This window comes from Aotus nancymaae, unplaced genomic scaffold (genome assembly GCF_030222135.1).
Source record: "Aotus nancymaae isolate 86718 unplaced genomic scaffold, 86718_ANA_hifiasm-v0.15.2.pri h1tg000010l, whole genome shotgun sequence".
Taxonomy (NCBI): Eukaryota; Metazoa; Chordata; class Mammalia; order Primates; family Aotidae; genus Aotus; species Aotus nancymaae.
The window spans coordinates 28,719,527-28,743,289 of NW_026988421.1; the positions used below are offsets into that span (position 1 = coordinate 28,719,527).

The following is a 23,763-nucleotide window of genomic DNA, read 5'->3' on the forward strand; positions in this document are numbered from 1 at the left end:
TCTGCCTCCCAAAGTGCTGGGATTACAGGCGTGAGCCACTGTGCCTGGCCCCAGTCTCTTTTTCTCTTTTGTTCTGAACATAGTACTATCTTCTGCATTTCCACTCAATTCTGTGTCAGTAGTATCCCTTCACTTTAGATTTAAATATCTTTCAATACTTACTTTTAAAAACTAGAAACAAAATTTAATTAAAACAATAATAGGGTCAGGCGCAGTGGCTCCTATTTGTAATCCTAGCACTTTGGGAGGCTGAAGCGGGCGGATCACCTGAGGTAAGGAGTTTGAGACTAGCCTGGCCAATGTGGTGAAACCCCGTCTCTACTAAAAATACAAAATTAGCCAGGTGTGGTGGTAGGTGCCTGTAATCCTAGCAACTCGGGAGGCTGAGGCAGGAGAATCGCTTGAACCTGAGAGGTGGAGGTTGCGGTGAGCTGAGACCATGCCATTGTACTGCAGCCTGGGCTATAAGAGTGAAACTCTGTCTCAAAAAAAGAAAAAAAAAGAGCACATTTGCTATAATAACTAGCGTAAGAGTTAGTGAAAGTACATCTGTAAGACCTGCAAAACTATAAAGTTTAAATACTCTGAGAATGGGCAACAAGGCTAAAATTTACCTAAGCATCTTTGTAAATGTTCAAAGGTCTTACCACAGTAAGTCTGGCAATCATTCCATTCTTTGTGTATTTACTAAGACAACTCTGTCTTATTATAGCTCATGTGCTATAACTCATTATCACATAAAATATTTAAAAATATATTACATTGTTAAATTAATATGTAAAAAGTAAAATCATTTTAACTGAGTTAATCCATCGACATCAACTAGATTGATGATGTATTTACCTGCATTACTAGAAACAACAGAAGTACCCAACACGTGTTCTATAATAACAGCAATAATATCTTACACAATGCAGCAGTTAAAGTGAAATGTAGCCCTACCAAAAAAATACAGTTGTGTTTAGTGGAACAGTATTTTATATTACTTTAGTTTCTTTCATTTAAATTAATTAAATTAAAAATTCAATTCCTCAATTACACTAGCCATTTTTCAGATGCTTAGAAGCTACATGTGGCTAGTGGCTACAGAACATGTCTAGAAGAAGATCAGATATGATGGGTTGGCTCAAAAATCCTTACACTGTAAGGGGTGTAAGGATTTTGCCTTACACAAGGCAAGGGATGGGGATGGTTAACTCGTTACTACAGGGCTTGAAGTGTGACATGGTAGCTGGGTTTAGCCTGGTTTCTACAGCCACTATTTTCCTATACTTGATTTCTAAAAATAGAGAAATCAACACATTGTTTTATTAGGATACTACTCTGGGTTTTAACTTTGCATTTTCCAAGATCAGTTACTGCTGAAAAAGAGGCCTGATGCTGGTAGTGTACTAGATTCCCAGCTATTCCTGTATACCAGTAGGATGAAACTGTGGGATCAAAACAATTATCCCAGCTGAGCGTGGTAGCACATGGCTGTAATCCCAACACTTTGGGAGGCCGAGGGGGTGGATCATTTGAGGTCAGGAGTTCGAGACCAGTGTGGCCAACGTGGCGAAATCCTGTCTCTACTAAAAATACAAAAAAATGAGCTGGGTGTGGTGGCACATGCCTGTAATCCCAGCTACTTAGGAGGCTGAGCCACAAGAATCATTTGAACCCAGGAGGCGGCAATTGTAGTGAGCTGAGATCATGCCACTGCACTCCAGCCTGGGTGACAGAGTTAAGACCCTATCTCAAAAAAAAACCCCAAAAACCTATTATCCCAGTTCCTGAGCTTCTGTTCATACTTTGTTGAAATTAGGAAGAAAATGAAGATGAATTCACTATAACTTCTCAGTAAATACTTTCTTTTGCTTAAAAAGTACCTTTCCATAGATCTAGAAAAGCAAGGAATTCAAAATAGAAGCAAATTATATATATATAAGGGTATCTAAGTAGGATACACTTAAAGGAACCAAAGCTGGTAACCTTTGTCAAACAGGATGTCAGAACGTCTGCCCTTTGGTAGACATTTAAAGCACAGTTTGGTAGCTCTCTGAGGTCCAGTGTTATGAAACAGTCTTCTTTCATCCCTGCTTGTTTCATCTTAAACTGAAGGCTTTAGTCTAGACGGGAGGAAAGTCAGATATAGAATTAGTTCAAGGGGAGGGTACCTTGTTTCATGGGGCATACAAGTGACTGTTTTTTCTTAGAGTAGAGAAACTAGTGTTAACTGGTAGGAAATACTGTTTATTTTGCCCTTAACTGTTGTGAAGTTACATATCTGATTCTTGACAGTTGCCTAGGTGAACAGGCTTCACAGTTTTTACTACTAGCATGATCTTGCCTCTTGAACTTCATACCCTACCCAGAGGTCCCACAGGTACTTCAGACTTGCCATTCTGAAGAAAATGCCTTATTGCCCTCCCCCTACAATTTAAGAACTTCTCCCTTCTATGTTTACTATTGCAATTAATGGTGTCATCATCTGTTTAGTTACCTAAAGTAGAAATCTCAGTTACTTTAAATTCTTCTGTCTCTGCTACCTAGTCAGTAGGTTCTTTCAGCCCTACCTTCTAAATATCTCTCAAGTAAATTCTTCCTCTTTAGTGCTACAACCACTATTTTATATCAAGGTCTCATAATCTTTCATGTTACAAGAGCCTCCTAACTGTTCTTTTTGCCTTCAGACTTTTTCTTAGAGCAGCCATTATTCAATTTATTCAGTCGCAAGTTGGATTTCAGAAGCACAGGTCTTTACACTGCTGGTGGAAGTATTTATTAGCAGCATCACTTTGAGGGCAGTTTGACAACAGCTAGTAAAGTCAAAGTTACCCAAACCTTATGACCCAGTAACTTCACCCCTAGGTACATTTCCTTGAGAAAGTGTCTCAAACAAGGATGTGTAAATGAGAACATTGATTGCAGTATTAATCCAAAAGAAACACCAAGCAAAAAAACAACAACAACAACAAAAGGAAACCACTTACTTTTCTATCAACAGGAAAATGGATTGTGGTATATTTATACAATGGAATGTTACATAATACTGAAGATGGACTAGAGCTATACAAATCAGAGTAAGTCTCACACATATAATACTCATTAAAAAGTAAGTTGCCGAATATAACATGTACGTAACTTTTTTTTTTTTTTTTTTGAGATGGAGTTTCGCTCTTGTTACCCAGGCTGGAGTGCAATGGCGCGATCTCGGCTCACCGCAACCTCCGCCTCCTGGGTTCAGGCAATTCTCCTGCCTCAGCCTCCTGAGTAGCTGGGATTACAGGCACGCGCCACCATGCCCAGCTAACTTTTTGTATTAGTAGAGACGGGGTTTCACCATGTTGACCAGGATGGTCTCGATCTCTTGACCTCGTGATCCACCCGCCTCGGCCTCCCAAAGTGCTGGGATTACAGGCTTGAGCCACCGCACCCAGCCCATAACATTTAAGAACACAAAGTGATATGTTATTTAGAGACACATTTGTATTTAGTAAAAGGGTAAAGCTCTGTATAAGCATGATACTCTGGGAAAAGAAGGACAGATAATCAAAAAGAGGGTCGTGGAGTGTTTGAAAGATAGTTATAATTCTTTGTACAATTAGATGGTAGGTATATAAGCGTCCAGCATATTCTTTTTTGCACCTTTTTGTACATCTGAAATATTTCATTAGGAAACCACCAGATTTTAAGTCTTGTTTGATTTCCCCATCATTGATAAAGATAGGATAATGTCCAGACTTTTTTGCATGACATTTGATCCTAGCCTACCTTTCTAGACTTATTTGCTGTCACTGTCCCATCTATCCTAAGATCTGTCCCAATTAGACTTGGCCATAGAGTCTCAAATTTTATACCTCTGCACATGCTTTTACCTAGAATGTCTTCCCTCTCCTCTTTTCACCTAGCAAAACACCTGCATTACCTCCAGTTCTCTCTTGCAGCATTTATCACATTGTGGTATGGTTGTTTACATGTCTGTCCATCACTAAATGGTGAGCTCCTAAGGTCAGAGGCTGTGACTTTTTTACTTCTGTAATTCCTGCCCCAGCACAATCTGATATGTTACGATAAGTGTTGAGTGAATGGATGGGTAGCAGAATGAATGATTTAATCTTCCAAGGCCTTTACATTGCCATCATTGTCTTCCAGAATCATTACCTAACGTCAGGCCCTAAGCGAGAGAAATGGATATTGAGATGCCTAAGAAGTCCTATAGGACTTCGCCTCTGATTGTGTTTCCCAAATGTGTCTGCGGAGCCCCATTTTAAAAGTCTGCTTCAGATCTTAATAGACAGTAGGAAATACAGTCTTAGTAGCACCTGGATTAACCTAGTATAGCCAGAAAGTATGCTTTGAAATTGTTACCAGAGTTCCCTTTCTTAGTGAGGAGCTGAGTTTTTTTTAATCCCAACACTGTAGAATTTACTGACTTCCAGTTCCCTCTAGAGCAACAGGAAGATGGCCAAAAGGCTTTAATTATCCAAAATGGGGCTTTGAGACAACTAAAGCCACTCTGAAGTAAATTATTGATAGCATTATGCATTGTTTTCCTTTTTTTGTTAAGTAACAAGTCGAAGCAATTAATCCTATTTTTTTTCTTTTTTCTTTTCTTTTTTAAAGCAATTAGGTCAATTAATGCTATTTTTATCTTTGCAGATTCACTGAATTGTAAGGGATTTTAAGGCTGCCTTAAAAAAGCCTTCTCACTGGCTTAGTGGTATGTTGCTGTCATTTATGTAAGCTAGAGGCCCTGCTGAGGGAGTCTGTGTGTGTTCTGATGCTGTTTCACGTCCCACTGGTGTAGGTGTTTGGATACTTACTGCTCTTGGCAGTAAGGTGTTTGCTCAGGCCCTTCATGGCGTTAAAGGATCTCTTTCGCGTTTCTCACTGAGGACCTTCCCAAATGTATATTATTATCTTATAAGCCAAAAGAGAACCAGGGACACTCTTATAAACAGGTAGCTGCAAAGCCAAGCTGTTTAGTGTCCTCAATGTGGTTTGGTGGAGATCAGAGACTGGAGGCTTTAGTGTGGCTTTAAATGAAGCAGCTGCATCACCAGCTGGAGACTGACAGCCACAGAGGGAGGGCACAGCACAGCTGAGATCCGTCTACTCCCATGGGAGCCTGAAAGTCCTGCCTCCAACTTAGAAAAGTGCTTTGTGTTTACATTTAGTTTAGGCGAGAAGAGGTACAACCTGCCCTAGCCTGTCTCCATGAGCATCTTTGAGTCAGCACTGAGCAAACAGGTGTAAACAGGACCCCAACAGGCATAGGTCCTGTGGCTTTTACAAAAGTTGTCCTGCTTCCCCTTAGATGGAAAATATTTAAAATGAGATCCTGGGAAAGGAAGCTATAACTTTTCTATTTAATTTACTGGAAAATTTTGACTGGCTGTTTGTTAAATGCATGAACCTAATTTTTAACTGTAAGGTTTATTTGGTTTGATTTTGTAAAAGTTTGGTATCAGTCTCCTTACCTGTAAGAAAATGTGCCTGTACATTCTCACCTTTGTTGCCTAATTATAAACTAATTTATATTTCAAGACTCCGCGCAAGCACCCTCTCCTTCAGAATATCCTTTCTAAGCCCGCAGGTTGGGCTAAGCACCCCTTCTCTGTGCGTCCATGATACCTTTTGTCTACTCTGTCTGCCTTAGCCTTTACCACATCATGATGAAATTACCTGTCTGTGGTGTGTGTCTTTTCCATCTATGAACTCCCGGATCTCATTAATAAAGCTGATGTTGAAGCTGCCATTAACATTAGAAAAGCGATGTTCCCTGCTAATATTTCTTTCCCCGAGGAGAAAGTATTTTTATTCACATCCTTCATTGCCTAGCATAGTGCCTGCACATTATAGGTATTCATATGTTTTTGAAACAAACTGAATTATCAAGAGTTGCTGGCAATGCTGGCAAACCCTTAGCTTCAGATACTGTAGAACTTCCTCGTAGGGACAGAGTATTCCTTGACTATATGAGAAAGCAGTCAATTTTCAGAGTAAGGGAGGAGAAAATTTAGAAGTTCTCTTTCTAAAATAGTGCTTATAGCATAAAGTTCTTTAATCGCTTTAAAACTAAATTTCTCCTTTTGGTAGGATCACCTTTCAGGAAGAAGAAAACTTAACCAGTCTTTCTGGTATGTTGGAGAGAAGGCAGCTAATAACCTCTTTGTGAGCATAAAACAATTATACCAGCCTCCTGTGGAGACAATCTGCCAGAGCCAACCACCTCACCCTCCACATGGGCTTCATTTTCTTTCTCTGGAATCTCATTGACTCTCCCCTAAAGACCTTCATCTTGTTGCACTATTATGATGAATGTTTGGAGCTAGCTCTCACCCCCTGCTTTACTAGCTATTACTGGAGGTGCTGTCAAAGAATCAGGCCCCAAATTTATCCTCCCATTAAATCCTCTCCTGGGCAGCACTGCTTGGTTCTGAGTAGCAGTCGTCTAGTTTCTCCTCCTTTTCCTGCCTCCTGCTGCCTTTGAATGTAAGGAAACTGCAGGCCCTGTTGCAGACAAAGAGCTGGGGTGGAAAGTGAGGTTGCAAATCATTTCTCCCACAGCTTTTTGTTTGCCCTTGTTCTAGACCTGGAGAGATGTGTGCATGTATGAGTGCCTGTGTGTGCATCTGCTGTGACACCTCCAACATCAGTTTCTGTCACAAGCCCAGCCTGTGCAGTTCTTCAGTTGGTTGGTCACATTTGTCTCCCAGCAACGTCTTTAGGATTTCTTCTCCATAAAGAGTTAGAGATATATTAGTTTCTGGACACAGGGACCTTACCTACTTCTGTCTATTCATATCTACTCCTCTGAGTAATAGACATATGGTCTGGTTTTTTAAACTAGTCATATGATTTTTTGAATTTGTCTCACAGCTACTGTTACAGCCTTCCCCTTGTGAGGGTTTGAGTAAAAGCTTTCTGGGTCTCTGATGTAGTTGGTTGGCATTTGGTCAGTTTGGGGCTTTCATTTTGACTCTCAAAATTATTTGCAGAAAGAAATAGGGCCAAAAGATGCTTCAGGTACCATTTGTAAATCTTAGGATAATTGATAACTATTCATTTATTCTAGCAAACAGTGGATTTTGTTAAATAATAGATACTGATTAGGTCCCAACAAATCTGATCCTGTTAGCTTTGGTGCTAACTCATTAATAAAGCTGATGTTGAGGCTGCCATTAACATTAGAAAAGTGACGTTCCCTGGTAATATTTCTTTCCCTGAGAAGAAAGTATTTTGCAATAAAATTTTAACTTTTTCCCTTTTGAGAGAGAGAAAGAGAGAGAGAGAGAGAGACTGTCAACTTCACTTATGCAGAATGGTTCAATACTTTGGGCAGCTTGTTTACTCTTTATTTACTTCCTGATTTACCAAACTATCTCATTCTCTTTACCTCACTGACATAAATGCTACCCAGCTCCCCTCCCCTGCTTTCTCCGATCCTCTCTACCTCTCAAGCCTCCCTTCTCTAGCCAACAGTATCTGCCCCCAGTCTCCACACCTAGGCTTCTTATAGGAACCCATCTCTGTGAGGGTCTCTCTGAAAGCAGCATAAGTCACTGCCAGAGCAGGTGAAAGCAGCTTGCTTTTTCAGAGTTGACAAGAAGGGCAAAGCTCTCTGTCACAGTGGGTGGGTGGGCAGCTAAGGCTGAGTAACGCTGCATCTCAGTGGTTAGCACCTGCAGGCTCGGAGCTGACAGTGAACTGTAATAAGATTCATCTTTGTTCACTTAACTGATGTGGGCTTTATGGTAAATGTTCGTTTGCTTAATTATTTTGGCAGACTTGCTGATTGCCTTTCCTGAGGAGTTCTAAAAGGTCCCCTTGGGATGAGTGTAAGCCTGTTTCCATGTCTTTTAATTTCATTCTTTTCCTGGAGTATTTGAAAACCAGTATGTGATCCATATGGCCCACCCTCTCATCTCTCCTGTACGTGAACATGGACCACTGCTATCTAGTTTGGAATCCATATGGCCCACACTGGACCACTGGGAAATCTTGACAGGCTTCTTCCTCCTTTGTGCACATGAGATCTTCCTCTTCCACTACTGAGATATATGTATGGCTCGTCTAGTCTAGTTAGGATTCATATGCCTCTTTTTCTTTAACTGGCATAGAATCCATAGAATATTTCCCTCCTTCCTCAGTCTAGCATGTGATCCACTATAATAATTTCCCTTTACTTCTAGAGACAGAGTCTTGCTTTGTCCCCCAGCCTGGAGTGCGGTGACATGATCACAACTCACTGTAACCTCAAACTTCTGGGTCCAAGCAATTCTCATGCTTCATCTTCCTGAGTAGCTAGGGCTATAGTTGTGCACAACACACTGGCTAACTAAAAAAATTTTTTTTGAGGCCGGGCACAGTGGCTCATGCCTGTAATCCCAGCACTTTGGGAGGCCGAGGTGGGCAGATCATGAGATCAGGAGTTCGAGACCAGCCTGACGGACATAGTGAAACCTTGTTTCTACTAAAAATTCAAAAATTAGCTGGACATGGTGGTGCATGCCTGTGTAATCCCAGCTACTCAGGAGGCTGAGGCAGGAGAATTGCTTGAAGCTGGGAGGCGGAGGTTGCAGTGAGCCAAGATTGCACCACTGCACTCCAGCCTGGGGAACAGAACAAGACTCTGTCTCAAAAAAACAAAAAAAAACACAACTTTTTGTAGGTATAGGGGTCTCACTGTGTTGCCCGGGCTGCTCTTGAACTCCTGGCCTCAAGCAGTTCTCCCACCTCGGCCTCCCAAATATTGGGATTACAGGCATGAGCCACCGTGACCAGCCAATTTCCCTTTATTTTTGAAGTGACAGGAAAAGAAGACTAATCAATTGCTCATTTTCTTGCTCTCCCATGCCTAAAATTTAAATGGCTTATAATAAATTGATTAATTTGGCTAATGGGAATGAGGTGTAATTAAAATATTTCTGGTTTTTTGTCTCATGCCAGTTTTTAAAAAGTTCTTTATTCATATTCAAGGGATTGAAATGTTCACCATTAATCAAAATTAGATCAATTATTGGGGTTTTGAGCTTATCTCCACTGCTTCAGAATTCCCCTTAGGTATGTGTTAGGATTTTCTTATGTTCTGAAAAGGGACAGAAAATCTAATACACATTTTCACATAGGCTATTTTGTTCCTTTATATTCATTTGGCATTTCTGACTGTGTAGAGGAGCCTTGCTTCTGGAGATAGGGAATCCAGGGCCAAACCAATTTCAAAGGTTACTATAGGTTTTCATTCTGTAGCCCCAGGAACTCTGCCAATAACTTCGGACCTGCCACTAGAGAATAAAGTAGTCTGAAGCACAGGGTAATGGATCTGAGCAACGATAGGATAATCTTGTAGGTGTTTTATGTTTAGGAAAGTTTTGGAGCCTCTTTTCATTTATTGAAAGATTTAATAAAAAGTAGACATTTTTAAGGGGAATGGATTAAGTGATACCTTTTATGGAAATGTAGATGGTCCATTTGACTTTTGTGGTTCTTTCAACACTTGTGGTTAATTCTTCTCTATTTACATTCATTGTGATTGTGACAACAGTGAAAAATGTCAGGCTGATGTCTAAAGCAGGAAGAAATTCCTTTTGTCTCTTTTGGCAATGCTAGAGTAGATGATTTAGCCAAAGTATAAAGCCCACGACATTTTACTTGGCTTTAATCTATGGTTTGGTGCCATAATAACTAGAAATTAACTCATTTTTAAAGCAAAGTAGCTATAACCAATTGCTTAATTTCCAACAGGTGATGAGGTGAAAACCTACATCGGGCAAAGTCATGCATCAAGGTAGAAAGCCCAAACTGCCAAAATGCATAGTCATGCACACAGCTCCAGAAAATGAGGCAAATGCCCCTGAGGCCGTGTGCCTGTACATTTCGTACACGTTAAACTTCTGTTTCCCTCCAGTTTAATGAATTGTGAACCTTCATCTGCCTAATGCAGAGCCTGGATGAAAATATAATCAGTAGTGAATACGTTACCTGGTGTGACATGTGTTTCTTGCCTAGAAATCAAAAGGAATGTGACTCAAATCATTCCCCATGTTAAAATATGAAGGTTACTAAGGTGTAGTTAATAATACACATTGTCTGTTCCACTCCCTTCAACCAATAAATTTACGTACCCAAATTCTGTTCAATAATTACTTAGGCCAGTTTACATAATTGGATCATTGGGTAAAGTAAACAACTAGATGCACTGGCCAGTAGTTCATCCTTCCTGCTGGTTATCAAAATGCCTTTTATACTAAGGTTCCATTTTTGTGTCCTTGGTCCTGAAAAGAATGGCCACAGGGAGAATAGTATAATTTATGGAGGAGAATAATTGTCCTGAAAGGGTTAAGACCCAAAACTGAGAGGGTAAGTTAGAGGGATAATCCTAACAGGTCAGTTGCTGATGTTTTGATTAGATAGTTTCAAAGTGAAAAGGTTAGAAGTTATTCTTATTTGGAATTTTATTTTGTTTAATGTTAATCAGCAGAGTCTCTGAGGCTTGTAATGCACGTCTGTTAACAGGCATCAAGGGAAATTGTTTTTTTTGTTGTTGAATTGGATTGACTGAAGATTCATCGACTCCATGAAGAAGGAAGCTTAGTACTACATGAAATGGGAGTCTGTGAGGCAATTCTGAAGGTGAAAAGAAATGTTAGTTTAAAATTAAATAACTCAACCTCAGATGAACCATTTTAATTACTGCCATATACACTCAGACATACCTTTACCCCTTCTCAGATCAGCATTTTATCTATAGGTCAGAGGATTTCCCAGGTAAAAGCAATTATGAATATGTTGGTTTTCTTGTCTTTATCCCAGATACCTGAGAACATACTCTGTAGTATATTGTGTAGTAGTATATCACTGGACTGGTCTAGGAAAAGGGAAGCTGCTTTGGGGGAAAAAAATTCTTTAGGGCAAGTTACATCGTATACAGGGAAATAGAGAGGAAAGTTTTGGAAGTGAAATTCAACCAAATAAACTACTACTTAGAGAGGCTGATCTCTTGCCCAAAGTATACAGTTAATAAAAGTGGAGGAATCCAGACTTTTTCAGATCTACTTTCTCCAAAGCCTTGCTGTTTTCCCTATGAACCATGTTGTTCAGGGAAGCAATGGTATTTTAACTGGGCCTTCAAGGAAAAAGATGACTTAGGCTTTTTAGTGGTGATAACATTCTATGTGAAGAAATCCAGGTAAACAAAAGCAAGACATCCAGGTGTAAATGTTTAGCAAGCATTTGAAAATACAGGGCTACAGCTCTTAATGAGGTTGGAGCTTAAGATCCAAATTTTTTACTAAGCTTGAGATAGTCACCCACAATCAGACTCTTTAATGTAAACCTGGTAGTCTTATAGGAGTAGTTTTAGAGTGAAACCTTTAAGAATCTTCCCATAGGTGGGTGGCTCACACCTGTAATCCCAGCACTTTGGGAGGCTGAGGCGGGTGGATCACAAGGTCAAGAGATTGAGACCATCCTGGCCAACATGGTGAAACCCCATCTCTACTTGAAATATAAAAATTAGCTGGGCGTGGTGGCATGAGCCTATAGTCCCAGCTACTCGGGAGGCTGAGGTGGAAGAATCGCCTAAACCCAGGAGGCAGAGGTCGCAGTGAGCCGAGATTGCGCCACTGTGCTCCAGCCTGGTGACAGAGCAAGACTCTGTCTCAAAAAAAAAAAAAAAAAACTTCCCATACATATATGTATATATGTTTTTCTCCAGTTTAATGAATCATGAACTTTCATCTGCCTAATGTGGAGCCTGGATGAAAATATAGTCAGTAGTGAATACATTACCTGATGTGATATATATATATATATATATAGAGAGAGAGAGAGAGAGAGAGAGAGAATACCAGTTATGTTTCCTCCTTCCTTGGAATGAGAGCTACAAAAACTACTTTTGCTTGGTTTTCCCTGTTCTGCCTGAAAGATGTACATAGCAGCTTTTAGAGATAGCCTGCTTGCTTCAGGTATCTCAGTAATGAAACAATCGTCATGTTCTGAGCTTCTGAATGAAACTGTTTATTTATTGTTTCATAAGAGACTTGTAGATGCTTCTGTCCATGGGAGATTGCATTTTGGAGGATTTGCTTTAGCTTTATATTGGATATGAGGAAGAATCCACATTTTCTTTTTCTTTCTTTTTTTTTTTTTGAGACAGAGTCTTGCTCTGTCACCAGGCTGGAGTGCAGTGGCGCAATCTCGGCTCACTGCAACCTCTGCCTCCTGGCAGAGGAAGCAATTCTTCCGCCTCAGCCTCCCAGTAGCTGGGACCACAGGCAGCGTGCCACCACACCCGGCTAATTTTTTTGTATTTTTAGTAGAGACGGGTTTCGCCGTGTTGGCCGGGATAATCTCCATCTCTTGACCTCGTGATCCACCCACCTCGGCCTCCCAAAGTGTTGGGATTACAGGCGTGAGCCACCGCGCCCAGCCTCTTTTTCTTTTCTTAAGACTGGGTCTTGCTATGTCACCCACACTGGGGAGTGCAGTGGTGTGATCATGGTTCACTGCAGCCTTGACATTCCTGAATTAAGTCATCCTCCCACCTCAGCCTCCTGAGTAGCTGGGGCTACAACAGGCACATGTCACCATGTTCAGCTAATTAAAAAAAAAATTTTTTTTTGTACTCCTGAGCTAAGCAGTTCTCCCACTTCAGCCTCCCGAAGTCCTGGAATTATAGGGGAGAGCCACTGTGCCGGAGCCACGTTTTCTCTTAAACTATATTACCTACATTGTTAAAGGAACATTTCCCTGTTTCTCTTGGGCAAGTTAGGCATTAACCATGTCTCAGTCATCAACCACCCGGCACTTGGGAAAAGAGAGCTGCTTTGCAGAGTCATGAGTCAGAAAGAATAAGTTTAAAATGGACCAAGAAATCCCCAGCCAGTTTGCTGCTTGGCCTTGCTGTTCCGTCTGTCGACTTCATTTTGCTTCAGTCTGTATAAGTGACCTCCGTCTTCTGCAGTCAGAAGTTGACAGTTGCATTGGAGGGTGGCCCAGATTCCTGCTCTTAAAGGTGCATTGGGCACAGTGCCATCTCTCACTGTGGCTGGCTTTAGCAATTTCCCTTTACTATGATGTTGTCTATTGATTTTTCCTTCCCCTTTGGGACTTTCTAATTCAGTGGCTTTAGAGGCCCAATACCAGAATAAAACATGCTCCTCCACTCCTCTCACCTCATCCTCACCACCTCAAACACACAAATAAAACCTAGGCTGACTTTTAGAAGGTATTGGATTACTTAAATAAGGAATCACAGAAAGCTTTCCTCTACCCTCTTAATGTGACTTAAGAGGAAGAAAAACTTTATTGTTATCAGTGTCAACTTTTGCTGCTGCTTTGGTGGACAGCTGTTCATGTCTGAGCCACCATTTTTCCTGGTATGAGGCTAAAACATTTTAATTTTTCTTTTCATACTTTGGGAGGATAGCTAGTGATTCTGGATCTCCAGAAACAAAAGCTTACTTATAGCGAAACTGGACAAAATATTGGTGAGCAAAATAAATTTGGTACCCACTCTCTTGGAGCCTTTAGTCCAAGTTTCAGAAAAGCTGAAGGTTTGATTAGAAATTATATTATCGGCCAGGCGCGGTGGCTCACGCCTGTAATTCCAGCACTTTGGGAGGCCGAGGCGGGTGGATCACGAGGTCAAGAGATCGAGACCATCCTGGTCAACATGGTGAAATCCCATCTCTACTAAAAATACAAAAAATTAGCTGGGCATGGTGGTGCGTGCCTGTAATCCCAGCTACTCAGGAGGCTGAGGCAGGAGAATTGCCTGAACCCAGGAGGTGGAGGTTGCGGTGAGCCGAGATCGCACCATTGCACTCCAGCCTGGGTAACAAGAGCGAAACTCCGTCTCAAAAAAAAAAAAAAGAAAAAGAAAAAAAGAAATTATATTATCTTGGCTGGTTGCGGTGGCTCACGCCTGTAATCCCAACACTTTGGGAGGCCGAGGTGGGCGGATCACCTGAGGTCAGGAGTTCAAGACCAGACTGACCAACATGGAGAAACCGTGTCTCTACTAAACATACAAAATTAGCCAGATGTGGTGGTGCATGCCTGTAATCCCTGCTACACGGTAGGCTGAAGCAGGAGAATCGCTTGAACCCAGGAGGCAGAGGTTTCGTTGAGCTGAGATCATGCCATTGCACTCCAGCCTGGGCAACAAGAGTGAAACTTGGTCTCAGAAAACAAACCAAAAAAAGAAGTTATATTCTCTTTTCCCACTAAGTTCTGTCTGTGGGTAGAACTCCTGTCCCCTTCCTTGGGCCTTATTACTACCTGTATTTCTTTAAATCCTCTTTCTAATTCTAAATGGTTGACTTTTCCTGAATAGTGTGGGTATTTCCAACTATTGGTGGAAAACAAAAATGGTCAAGGATGTTAAGAATAAGAGAAACACTTCTCATCCACCAACTCTGCCACCCCCCTCAACATCCTATTCCAACAGCCAAAAGCTGACATCCTTTGCCACGTGCAGAACTTTTGATTTAAGCATATCATACATATTACCATGAATTGGACTCTTTTCACCTCCAGGTAGGGTCGGTCCTTCCTGAGCATGTGCTCTTCAGCACCAGTCTCACTCGCCATCTCTGCCACCTTTTGTGGTATTGCACCACAGAGCCCTTTCTCTCCAGAAGCTCCTGAAACTCCAGCTTCTGTAATTTTTAAAATAGTCCATGGTCCAGTGAGCTCCTTTTCCTACTGCTATCAGCATTGCTAACATATGCCAGCTTTAGAAAAGTTCTTTTGGTGAGTGAATCACCCTGGGAATCACCACGTGAATTCTATGTGGAAGTGGTTGGAGAAAAGCAGCTTATTCAAAAATTGCTGGGGCCAAGGAGGCTGTAATCACTTATATATGATACAACTTAAAGTATACAGTTTATTGTTTTCTGGTATAATCCTAGGGTTGTATAACCATCATCACAATCTAATTTTGGAATATTATGTTCCCCCTGAAAGAAATCCTATACCCAATAGCAGTCACTCCCTTTTCTTCCCTAACCCTCCTTTTAGCCCTAAGCAACCATGAATCTACTTTCTGTCTTTACAAATTTGCCTATCCTGGACCTTTCCTATAAATTGAAGTAGCTGTACCATTTTACAATCCCACCAGCAATATATGAGAGTTCTTCTTCACATCCTTGCCAACGCTTGTTATAATGTCTTTTTTTTTTTTTTTTTTTAAGGTACAGTTTGCACTCTCACCAGTGCACTGGAGTGCACTGGCTCCACCTCAGCTCACTGCAGCCTCCGCCTCCTAGGCTCAAGTGATTTGCCCACCTTGGCCTCCCAAGTAGCTGGGACTACAGGTGCATGCCACCACACCTGGCTTTTTTTTTTTTTTTTTGTAATTTTGTAGAGATGGGGGTCTCCCCATGTTGCCCAGGCTTGTCTCGAACTCCTGGGATTGGAGGCATGAGCTGCTGCCCTCAGCCTTGCTGTTCTCTTTTTACCACTATCCTAGTGGGTGTGAAGTGGTTTCTCATTGTGATTTGCATTTCCCTAATGACTAATTTGATACTGAACATCTTTTCTTGTCTGTTCAAATAATTTGTTCTTTTAAACTTTGTATTATTTGTATGTAATTTATTGTTGAATTGCAAGAGTTATGTATTCTGGATACAAGTTTCTTATCAGATAAAATTTGCAAATATTTTCTCTTATTCTGTAGATTGTCTTTTCACTTTCTTGATGGCATTGTTTGTAGCACAAAGTTTAGAGTTCAAATTGATCCACTTTTTTCTTTTGTCATTTGTGCTTTTGGTGTTTTATCTAAGAAATCATTGCCTAACCTCAAGTAATGAAGATTTACTTCTAAGAATTTTATAGTTTTTAGACCTTACATTTAGATCTGTGATCCATTTTGAGTTGTTTTGTGTATGGTACAAGGAAGGGATCTAATTTCATTCTTTTGCATGTGAATATCCACTTGTCCCAGTACCAGTTTTTGAAAAGACGATTTTTTCTCTATTTAATTGCCTTGCCACCTTTGTCGAAGGGAAACCTTAATCTTTTCATAATGGCTATGTTTTCTCATTCATTGTCCACTCAAACCTTCCTGTTTTTTCTCACAGTCCTGGAGGCTAGAAATCCCAGATCAAGGTCTAGCCGGGTCAGTTTCTGGTGAAAGCTGTCTTCCTGGCTTATGAGATGGCAGCTTTCACACTGTGTCCTCATGTGACAAGAGAGAGAGCAAGAGAGCTCTCTGGTGTCTTTTTTTTTTTTTTTTTTTTTGAGACAGAGTTTCACTCTTTTACCCAGGCTTGAGTGAAGCATCGTGAATCTGGCTCACTGCAACCTCTGCCCCCTGGGTTCAAATAATTCTCCTGCCTCAGCCTTCCAAGTAGCTGGGATTACAGGTCCGTGCCACCATGCCCGGCTAATTTTGTATTTTTAGTAGAGATAGGGTTTCTCCATGTTGACCAGGCTGGTCTCGAACTCCTAACCTCAGGTGATCCACCCACCTCAGCCTCCCAAAGTGCTAGGATTACAGGCATGAGCCACCGTGCCCAGCCTGGTTTCTATTTTCATAAGGACACCAATCCTATTGGACCAGGGGTCCCAGACTTATGACCTCATTTAGCCTTAATTAACTTCCATAAAGGCCCTACCTCCAAATACAGTTGCATTGAGGGTTAGGGCTTCAATGTACGAATTTGGAGGGGACATAGACATTCAGTCTATAACAGTCTATTATGACTCTTCTCCCTAGTCTCTTCTTTCCTTACTTAGCCTCATTTCCCTCCTCACTCACACTCGTCAGAGGTGAGGAAGTTGTGTCTCAGTTGCAGTATTCACCTTCTCTGAATCTTGCCCTTTTTGTAGGGTGGGGTTTAGAAGGAATGGATGGAGAGGAAATTGAACTCATATTTTGCTCATTCATCTTTGGGTAGAAATAAATGCCATTTCTTCTTTCCTAGAAGACTCTCATTTTAGACATCAGCACTGTACATTGCTACCTGTCAGGTTTTGACCAGTAAAAATGAGAGAGAAGTACTGTTAGAATCCCTCAGAAACCCCCTCCCGAAAGGTTCAGAAAAGATGGTAGGAAATCCTTTTGGAGGTGCTATCAGTAAGAAGGAAAACCTAAAGAAAATGGAGAGATTCCTCCTTCATCTATTAACCTGGTGCCTCATCTTTCTCCCGCTGAGAGCTAGTCAATCATGGGTCCTCGTCTAGAGCCTTGGCCAGCTGGGATGGTGTGGAATCACAACCCAGGTGAGCGTGGTAGCTGTCAGACTTCCTGAGGAAAGAGAAGTGAAATACTTCGGTTACTGCAAAGGTGTGTCACTCAGCTTGGGCTCACTTAGCCTGGTTTCAGTGTTCCATCATTTCTGTGCCATGTCAAGACATATTTCCATTTCAATAGTACAAAGTACTAAGAACTTTAATGGGAAGGCTCCAAGCCCTGTCTGGAATTCCTTTCTTAAGAGCCTAGAGAGAGCAGAGCCAGTGTTAGACTACTTTTCTTACCACTTAGGCCGAATACCCTCCACCTGGCATCTCCAGGAGATTAGGTTAGCACTCAGATTTTGCAGATAACAATCCCAAAGAAACAGCGGAAAATATAAGGCCGACACATATACTGCCTTTGTGGGTACTGAGTTAGAGACTGCTAACTGAATCTAGACTGTTCCATCTTCCTCAGGTTTCTAAACAGTTTTTCAGCCTGTCTGGTGGGAGACCTTAATCACCTGCCTAGATCTGAAGTTCTGAGATGAGACTGTCACAGGGCAGGTTGGAAGATGATTTTATCTTTATTCCAAATATATATTCCCAGAGTGGTGAATCTATCCTACTCTTAGGATGTTTGCCCAAACAATATCAACATGTATGCCCTGCAGTATGAAGAATAAGTCACCCATAGAGCCAGCTGACCCCTGCTAAGTATAATGGTAAAAAGGGAAGGAAATAAGTATATATTTTGAAGGTAATACCTTCTAGGTTTTCCTTTCTCTTCCTCCCTCCCTCCCTCTCTCCCTTCCTGCCTCCCTCCCTCCCTCCCTTCCTGCCTCCCAGCCTCCCAGCCTCACTCTCTTGTCTTTCTTTCTTTTCCTCCTTCCGTCTCTTCTTCCTCTCTCTTTTCTTTCCTTTCTTATGTCTTTGCTTTGTTTCCTGGCGAAAGAACTGCTCAGGTAGAAAGGGAAGAGAATTACATCCTCAGCAATTCCATTCCCAGGGATTATTTCATTGTCCCAACCTCACTGGCTCCCCTGGGTTGCTCCGGTGGCTGCTAACATTCCACCCAGGCAGAAGCTAGGGTACTTGGACCTCTCTATTCTCCAAACCTAGGCAAGAATAAAAAATTATTAATAATAATATAAAAAACAAGAACAAGAACAAAACCTTTAGTTTGATTAGGACAGGAATTAAAAAAAATTTTTTTTTCTAAGAAATGTAAGGAAAGCCTTAATTAAAAAAAAAAAAAACCTAAAAAAGCATAAAATTTGGATGCATTTACAGAGTGCAAAATCTTTTTCCAAAGATACCTGTGGTCTAATGGTAGATTGATTTGACTACTGTAACTCCTTTCCTTCAATCCTCTTGGTCCTGGACACTAAACCCTATGACTCAGACTCTACCCTGAGTGAACTTTAAATTGCTGCTGCTGCTAGGATCAGTGACATTCTCAGTTCCCCTCTAAACTTGCTTCCCCTACCTTCTCATTGGATTTAGGGTCCTGGTTTTCCTTTCTGCTTATGGGCTGTGGTCATCTCTGCCAACATCCTTGAGCCTTGCCCTCTGATTGAGAAAAATATTTGACCCCCTACTTGGTTGCAAAATTCTTTCCCACTTTGAATTTAGACCAAACCACAGCCTTCACTTGCAGATATTATCTCCAGCTCTCTTGGTAGTTTCTGGAAGAATAAGTCGTCAGAACTCGCCTCTTGTTCCTGACTCATTTCTGTCGTATTTAGTTTATTCATTTATTGAATATATATTGAGCACAAGCTGTGTACCAGGCATTGAGCTAGATGTTTGGCATTGCTTTTCCAATTCTTTTATTATATATATTATATAAATGTCATACATTATGTTATATAAATTGTATAAATGTACCTTCTAAGATTTAGCCTTCTTTCAACAAATGTTTCTTATATGGCTGCAATAGACTATTCCCAAGTTCTGTGATAAGTACTAGATTGGTATTACTTTTCTACCTTTTTTTCCTCTGGTGGGATATATAGCTTGCTCAAAACCAGTCAGAAAAACAAGTGGTCAAACTAGAATTCCAAACCATGATTTTTTTTTTTAAGTTTCCAGTTTATACTTTTATTACCTGAATTAAATGATTCTATAATTCTTTACTATCAAGAAGCTATAAAAGAAAATAGTGATTTGTTATGCTAGCTCATACATACATACACACACACACATACATGTACACAGTTTAGTTTTTATTTTTGAGACAATTTCTTGTTCTGTCGTTCAGGCTAGAGTATGGTAACACTAACAGGGCTTACTGCAGCCTCAACCCCCAGGGTTGAGGGCTTCAATGTATGATCCTCCCCTTCAACCTTCAAGTGATCCTCCCGCTTCAGCCTTCCAAGTAGCTGGGTCTACAGGCACATGCCACCACACCTGTCCCTGGCTTATTATTATTTTTTTATTTTGTAGAGACAGGGTCTCACCATGTTGCCCAGGCTGCTCTCAAATTCCTGGGTTCAAGTTATCCTCCCACCTTGGCTTCCCTAAGTACTGGAATTACAGGTGTGAGCCACTGCATCCAGCCCACATACCCATTTTGTTGTTGTTGTTGTTGATTGGTGTTTTTTTTTTTTTTTTTTTGAGGGGAGACAGGGTTTCACTCTGTCACCCAAGCTGGAGTGCGCTGGCACAGTCTTGGCTCACTGCAACCTTTGCCTCCCAGCCTTAAGTGATCCTCCCACCTCGCCTCCCAAGTAGCTGGGACTACAAGTGTGTGTTGCTACACCTGGCTAAATTTTTTTTTTGTATTTTTTGTAGAGACAGGGTTTCACCATGTTGCCCAGACTGATCTCAAACTCCTGAGCTCAAGTGATCCACTCACCTTGGCTTCTCAAAGGAATTACATGCATGAGCCACCATGCCTAGCCCACACAACCCATTTTAATAAACTTTCTGTTTGGGGATTCTTTTAAATTTACAGAAAAAGTAAAAAGATAATCTACAGAGTTCCTGGATACCCTCAGCCTAGTTTCCCTCATTTTGTGTCACCAAGGTACATCTATCAACCCTAAGTAACTGGCATTATTATTAACTAAACTCCATATTTTATTTAGATTTCACCAGTTTTTCCGTTAATGTCGTGTTGCTGTTCCAGGGTCCATTCCAGTATATGCATTTAACTGTCATATCTCCCCAGTGATCTGTGACAATTTCTCAGTCTTGTTTTTTATGACCTTTATAGTCTTAAGAAAGTACCAGCTAGGCGCGGTGGCTCACACCTGTAATCCCAGCACTTTGGGAGGCCAAGGCGAGTAGATCACCTGAGGTCAGAGTTCGAGAACAGCCTGGCCAACATAGCAAAACCCCATCTCTACTAAAAACAAAATTAGCCGGGCCTGGTGGTGGGTTCCTGTAATCCCAGCTTCTCAGGAGGCTGAGGTAGGAGAATTGCTTGAACCTGGGAGGCAGAAGTTTCAGTGAGCCAAGATCACACCATTGCACTCCAGCCTGGGCAACAGGAGCTAAATTCCATCTCAAAAAAAAAGAAAGAAAGAAACGGGGCCAGGAGCCATGGCTCATGCCTATAATCTCAGCACTTTAGGAGGCCAAGAAAGGAGGATTGCCTGAGCTCAGGAGTTTGAGACTGGCGTGGGCAACATGGTGAAACCCCATCTCTACAAAAAAATACAAAAATTAACCAGACATGGTGGCACATGCCTGTAGGCCCAGCTACTTGGGAGGCTGAAGTGGGATGATTGCTTGAGCCAAGGAGGTGGAGGCTGCAGTGAGCTGTATTTGTGCCAGTGCACTCCAGCCTGGATAACAAAGTGAGACCCTGTCTCAAAAAACCAAACAAACAAAAAAAACCTGTCAGGTATCCTGTACTATATCCCCAGTCTGGGTCTGTCTGATATTTTTCTTGTGATTAGACTGAGATATTAAGTGCCCTTCTCATCAGATCATACCAAGGGTTACATGATATCACTGGCAATTTACAGCTTCATCATTTGGTTAAGGTAGTGTTTGCCAGGCTTCTTTGCTATCAAGTTATTGTGTTTCCCATTTGCTACTCTATTCTTTTGCAATAAGTCACAAAATCTAGCCTACCCTCAAGATGAGAAAGAAACTTCATTTCCTATAGGGAGGAGTATCTACATGTATTATTTGAAATCATTGTATAAGAAAGATATATTGACCAGGCACAGTAGCTCATGTCTGTAATCCCAGCACTTTGGGAGGCAGAGACCTGCTGGAGCTCAAGAGTTTGAGACCAGCCTAGGCAACATGGCGAAACCCTGTCTCTACCAAAAAAATTATTAGCCAGGCATGGTGGCACATGCCTGTAGTCTCAGTTACTAGGGAGGCTTAGGTGGGAGGATTGCTTGAGCCTGGGAGGTCAAGGATGCAGTGAGCCATGATCACACCACTGCACTTCAGCCTGGGCAACAAAGTGACACCCTGTCTTAAAAAAATCTATATGTGTGTGTGTGTGTGTGTGTGTGTGTATGTGTGTGTGAGTGTGAGAGAGAGAGAGAAAAAAAAAAAGAGAAATATTTGTCTCTTCTCTGTGAATTATTTATATCACTATGGACTCATGTAAAACCCCAATCTAAAACCTGTGTTCTTTCTGCTACACCAGGCAAGAAATGACAAGGACCCATACCATTGGTTTCAGGGAAATTTATTTCCGATTTCAGAGATTTTTAAGAGGTATATTTGATAAGACTGGGTGACTTTGGATGTGAGCAAGTGATGGAGAAGGGAGTGTTTTAAAATGACAGTCAGATTTTGGGTTGAATGGCCGGATATAAAATTTTGGTTTGAAACTATGTATTAACAAGTATGAAGGTTGCTTCTGTTTAGTCTGTATGTTGGCCCAGCTTTACCGAGTGCCCTGTTCTCCCAAATCAGAGAAGACAGCTTTTCTTTCTGATTGAAGCACCAGGGCCCCCTAGTGGACAGCCCTCTGGGTCCTCTTTCTCATCTGAAGGACTCAAATTTTATGTTTGGCTTTGGGTTTTTTCCGTTAGTTCATTTGCAAAGCAGAGATACTTGATTCTATTTTCTGTCTGATAGTAAACGCTTCCAATTTCAGAGTTATCAATTCACCCCCATTTGTGACCTCTTCATGTTCAATAAGAGGACAGTTACCCAGTCACAATCACTCCCATGCTCTAGTACTCTAAACCAGAGGGTACTTGATTCTTATTTTTAAAGAGATGTATTCCCCTTTCCATCTGGCACCATATTAATATGATTTTTTTGTTTCAGAGCCATCATCAACCACTTTAACCCCAAAATTGAGTCCTACGCTGCTGTGAATCACATATCCCAACTGTCAGAGGAGCAGGTAAGCCACTACTCTCTCAGATGACCTAGTTGAGGCTAGGATCAAGCAGTTGCCTTCTCTCTGGTGGCAGGGGGATTTTCTCTGTGACTGAGCTTTTGTGGGGATGACCAGGGCAAGGCTGGCAGGCTGCTGAGAGAAATTAGTGTGGGATTGGTTACTAGTACTTTTAATACAGAGTGATGCTGTGTGCCTTTGTGCCATCTGAAGGGTTTGTTAATTACATAGGAGATATGTAGGTGAAAATCTGGTGAATTATTGTTTTAGAGTGACTGTCATAAGGTATTTTTAAAAAATTTTAGGCAGAGAGTCATTTTGATTTTTGAAAATAAGAAATGAGAACTTAGAAATGGATGAAACTGCCAATTAGAAAAGCCCTGAGTTCAGCTTAATTTGAAGCTATTTGGCTCTTTAAAACACAACCCTTGGAACAGATTTTCCTTAGTAATTGAGTTCCCTTTACCTTGAGCAATTATTTCTGAGGAGGTTTTTCTGTGATATGGACCGAGTTGGAGATGCCGATAGCCTTGTGTGTTTGTTTTCCTTGAATCTGGCCTGATTTCCCCTTCTCCCAGAGCATCTGCACTCAGCTCTGCATTATATAAAAGTACAGATGAGGCTTAGCATGACATGGGATTGAACTTGATGTGTCAAAATGGGACTCTTGAGTTCTTTTTTAAAAAGCACAAAATAAGACATCCTATTCATGTGGTTCCCTTTCCTTTTCACCCTACTCCCAAATTGGAGAGGCCAGGGTATAGACTCCAGGCCAGTAAGAAAACCACATGTACCCTGTTCTCCCTTTTTTGCCATTGCATCTTTGTAACCCGTCTTTGAGCTTCTTGCTGGCAGAGCCAGCCAACCAGCTATGATATGACCATGTGTCTCAATGTTCCTCAAAGCTATTCAGTTCTCCCAGTGAAGCACCAAGCAAGCCTTTTTCCTAACAAGCTTCTCAGTATTCCCCACCGGTGGCTCTTTTCTCAGCCAGATGGATAGGACTCTATTAGTCTGTCAGTTTTTCCCTTTGACATATTTGTTCTCTTTTGTGAGGCCAGCTGTGAGAATCCATCCTCACATTTAAAACTGCTTTTATAAATGGACTTCATTTCCGTTTTTCCTCTCTGCCTGTGGAGCTATCCTGAGTCCTATTCTTTGATGCTGTACTGTCTGTGAGGTGCTTTGTGATGCTACTGTTTTCTTGTTGGACTGGTTTGTATTAATTTTACTATAACATTTTAATGCAAAATAATTCAACATCTTGAGTTTTA

General features: G+C 41.3%; 1 protein-coding gene across 7 annotated transcripts in view; it reads left to right on the plus strand.

Annotated features, from left to right (window-relative positions):
* The window catches only part of ARMH3 (armadillo like helical domain containing 3), a 210,798-nt gene that overhangs the window by 141,410 nt on the left and 45,625 nt on the right, over positions 1-23,763 (plus strand). For all 7 annotated transcript variants that reach the window (XR_010341755.1, XM_064373952.1, XM_012439376.2 and 4 more), the window contains one exon: positions 22,417-22,495. Coding sequence is in view for 6 of the 7 variants with exons in the window: in XM_064373952.1 (XP_064230022.1) it covers positions 22,417-22,495 (79 nt within the window). In the remaining variant the exon portion in view is untranslated. The remainder of the gene's footprint in view (positions 1-22,416; positions 22,496-23,763) is intronic.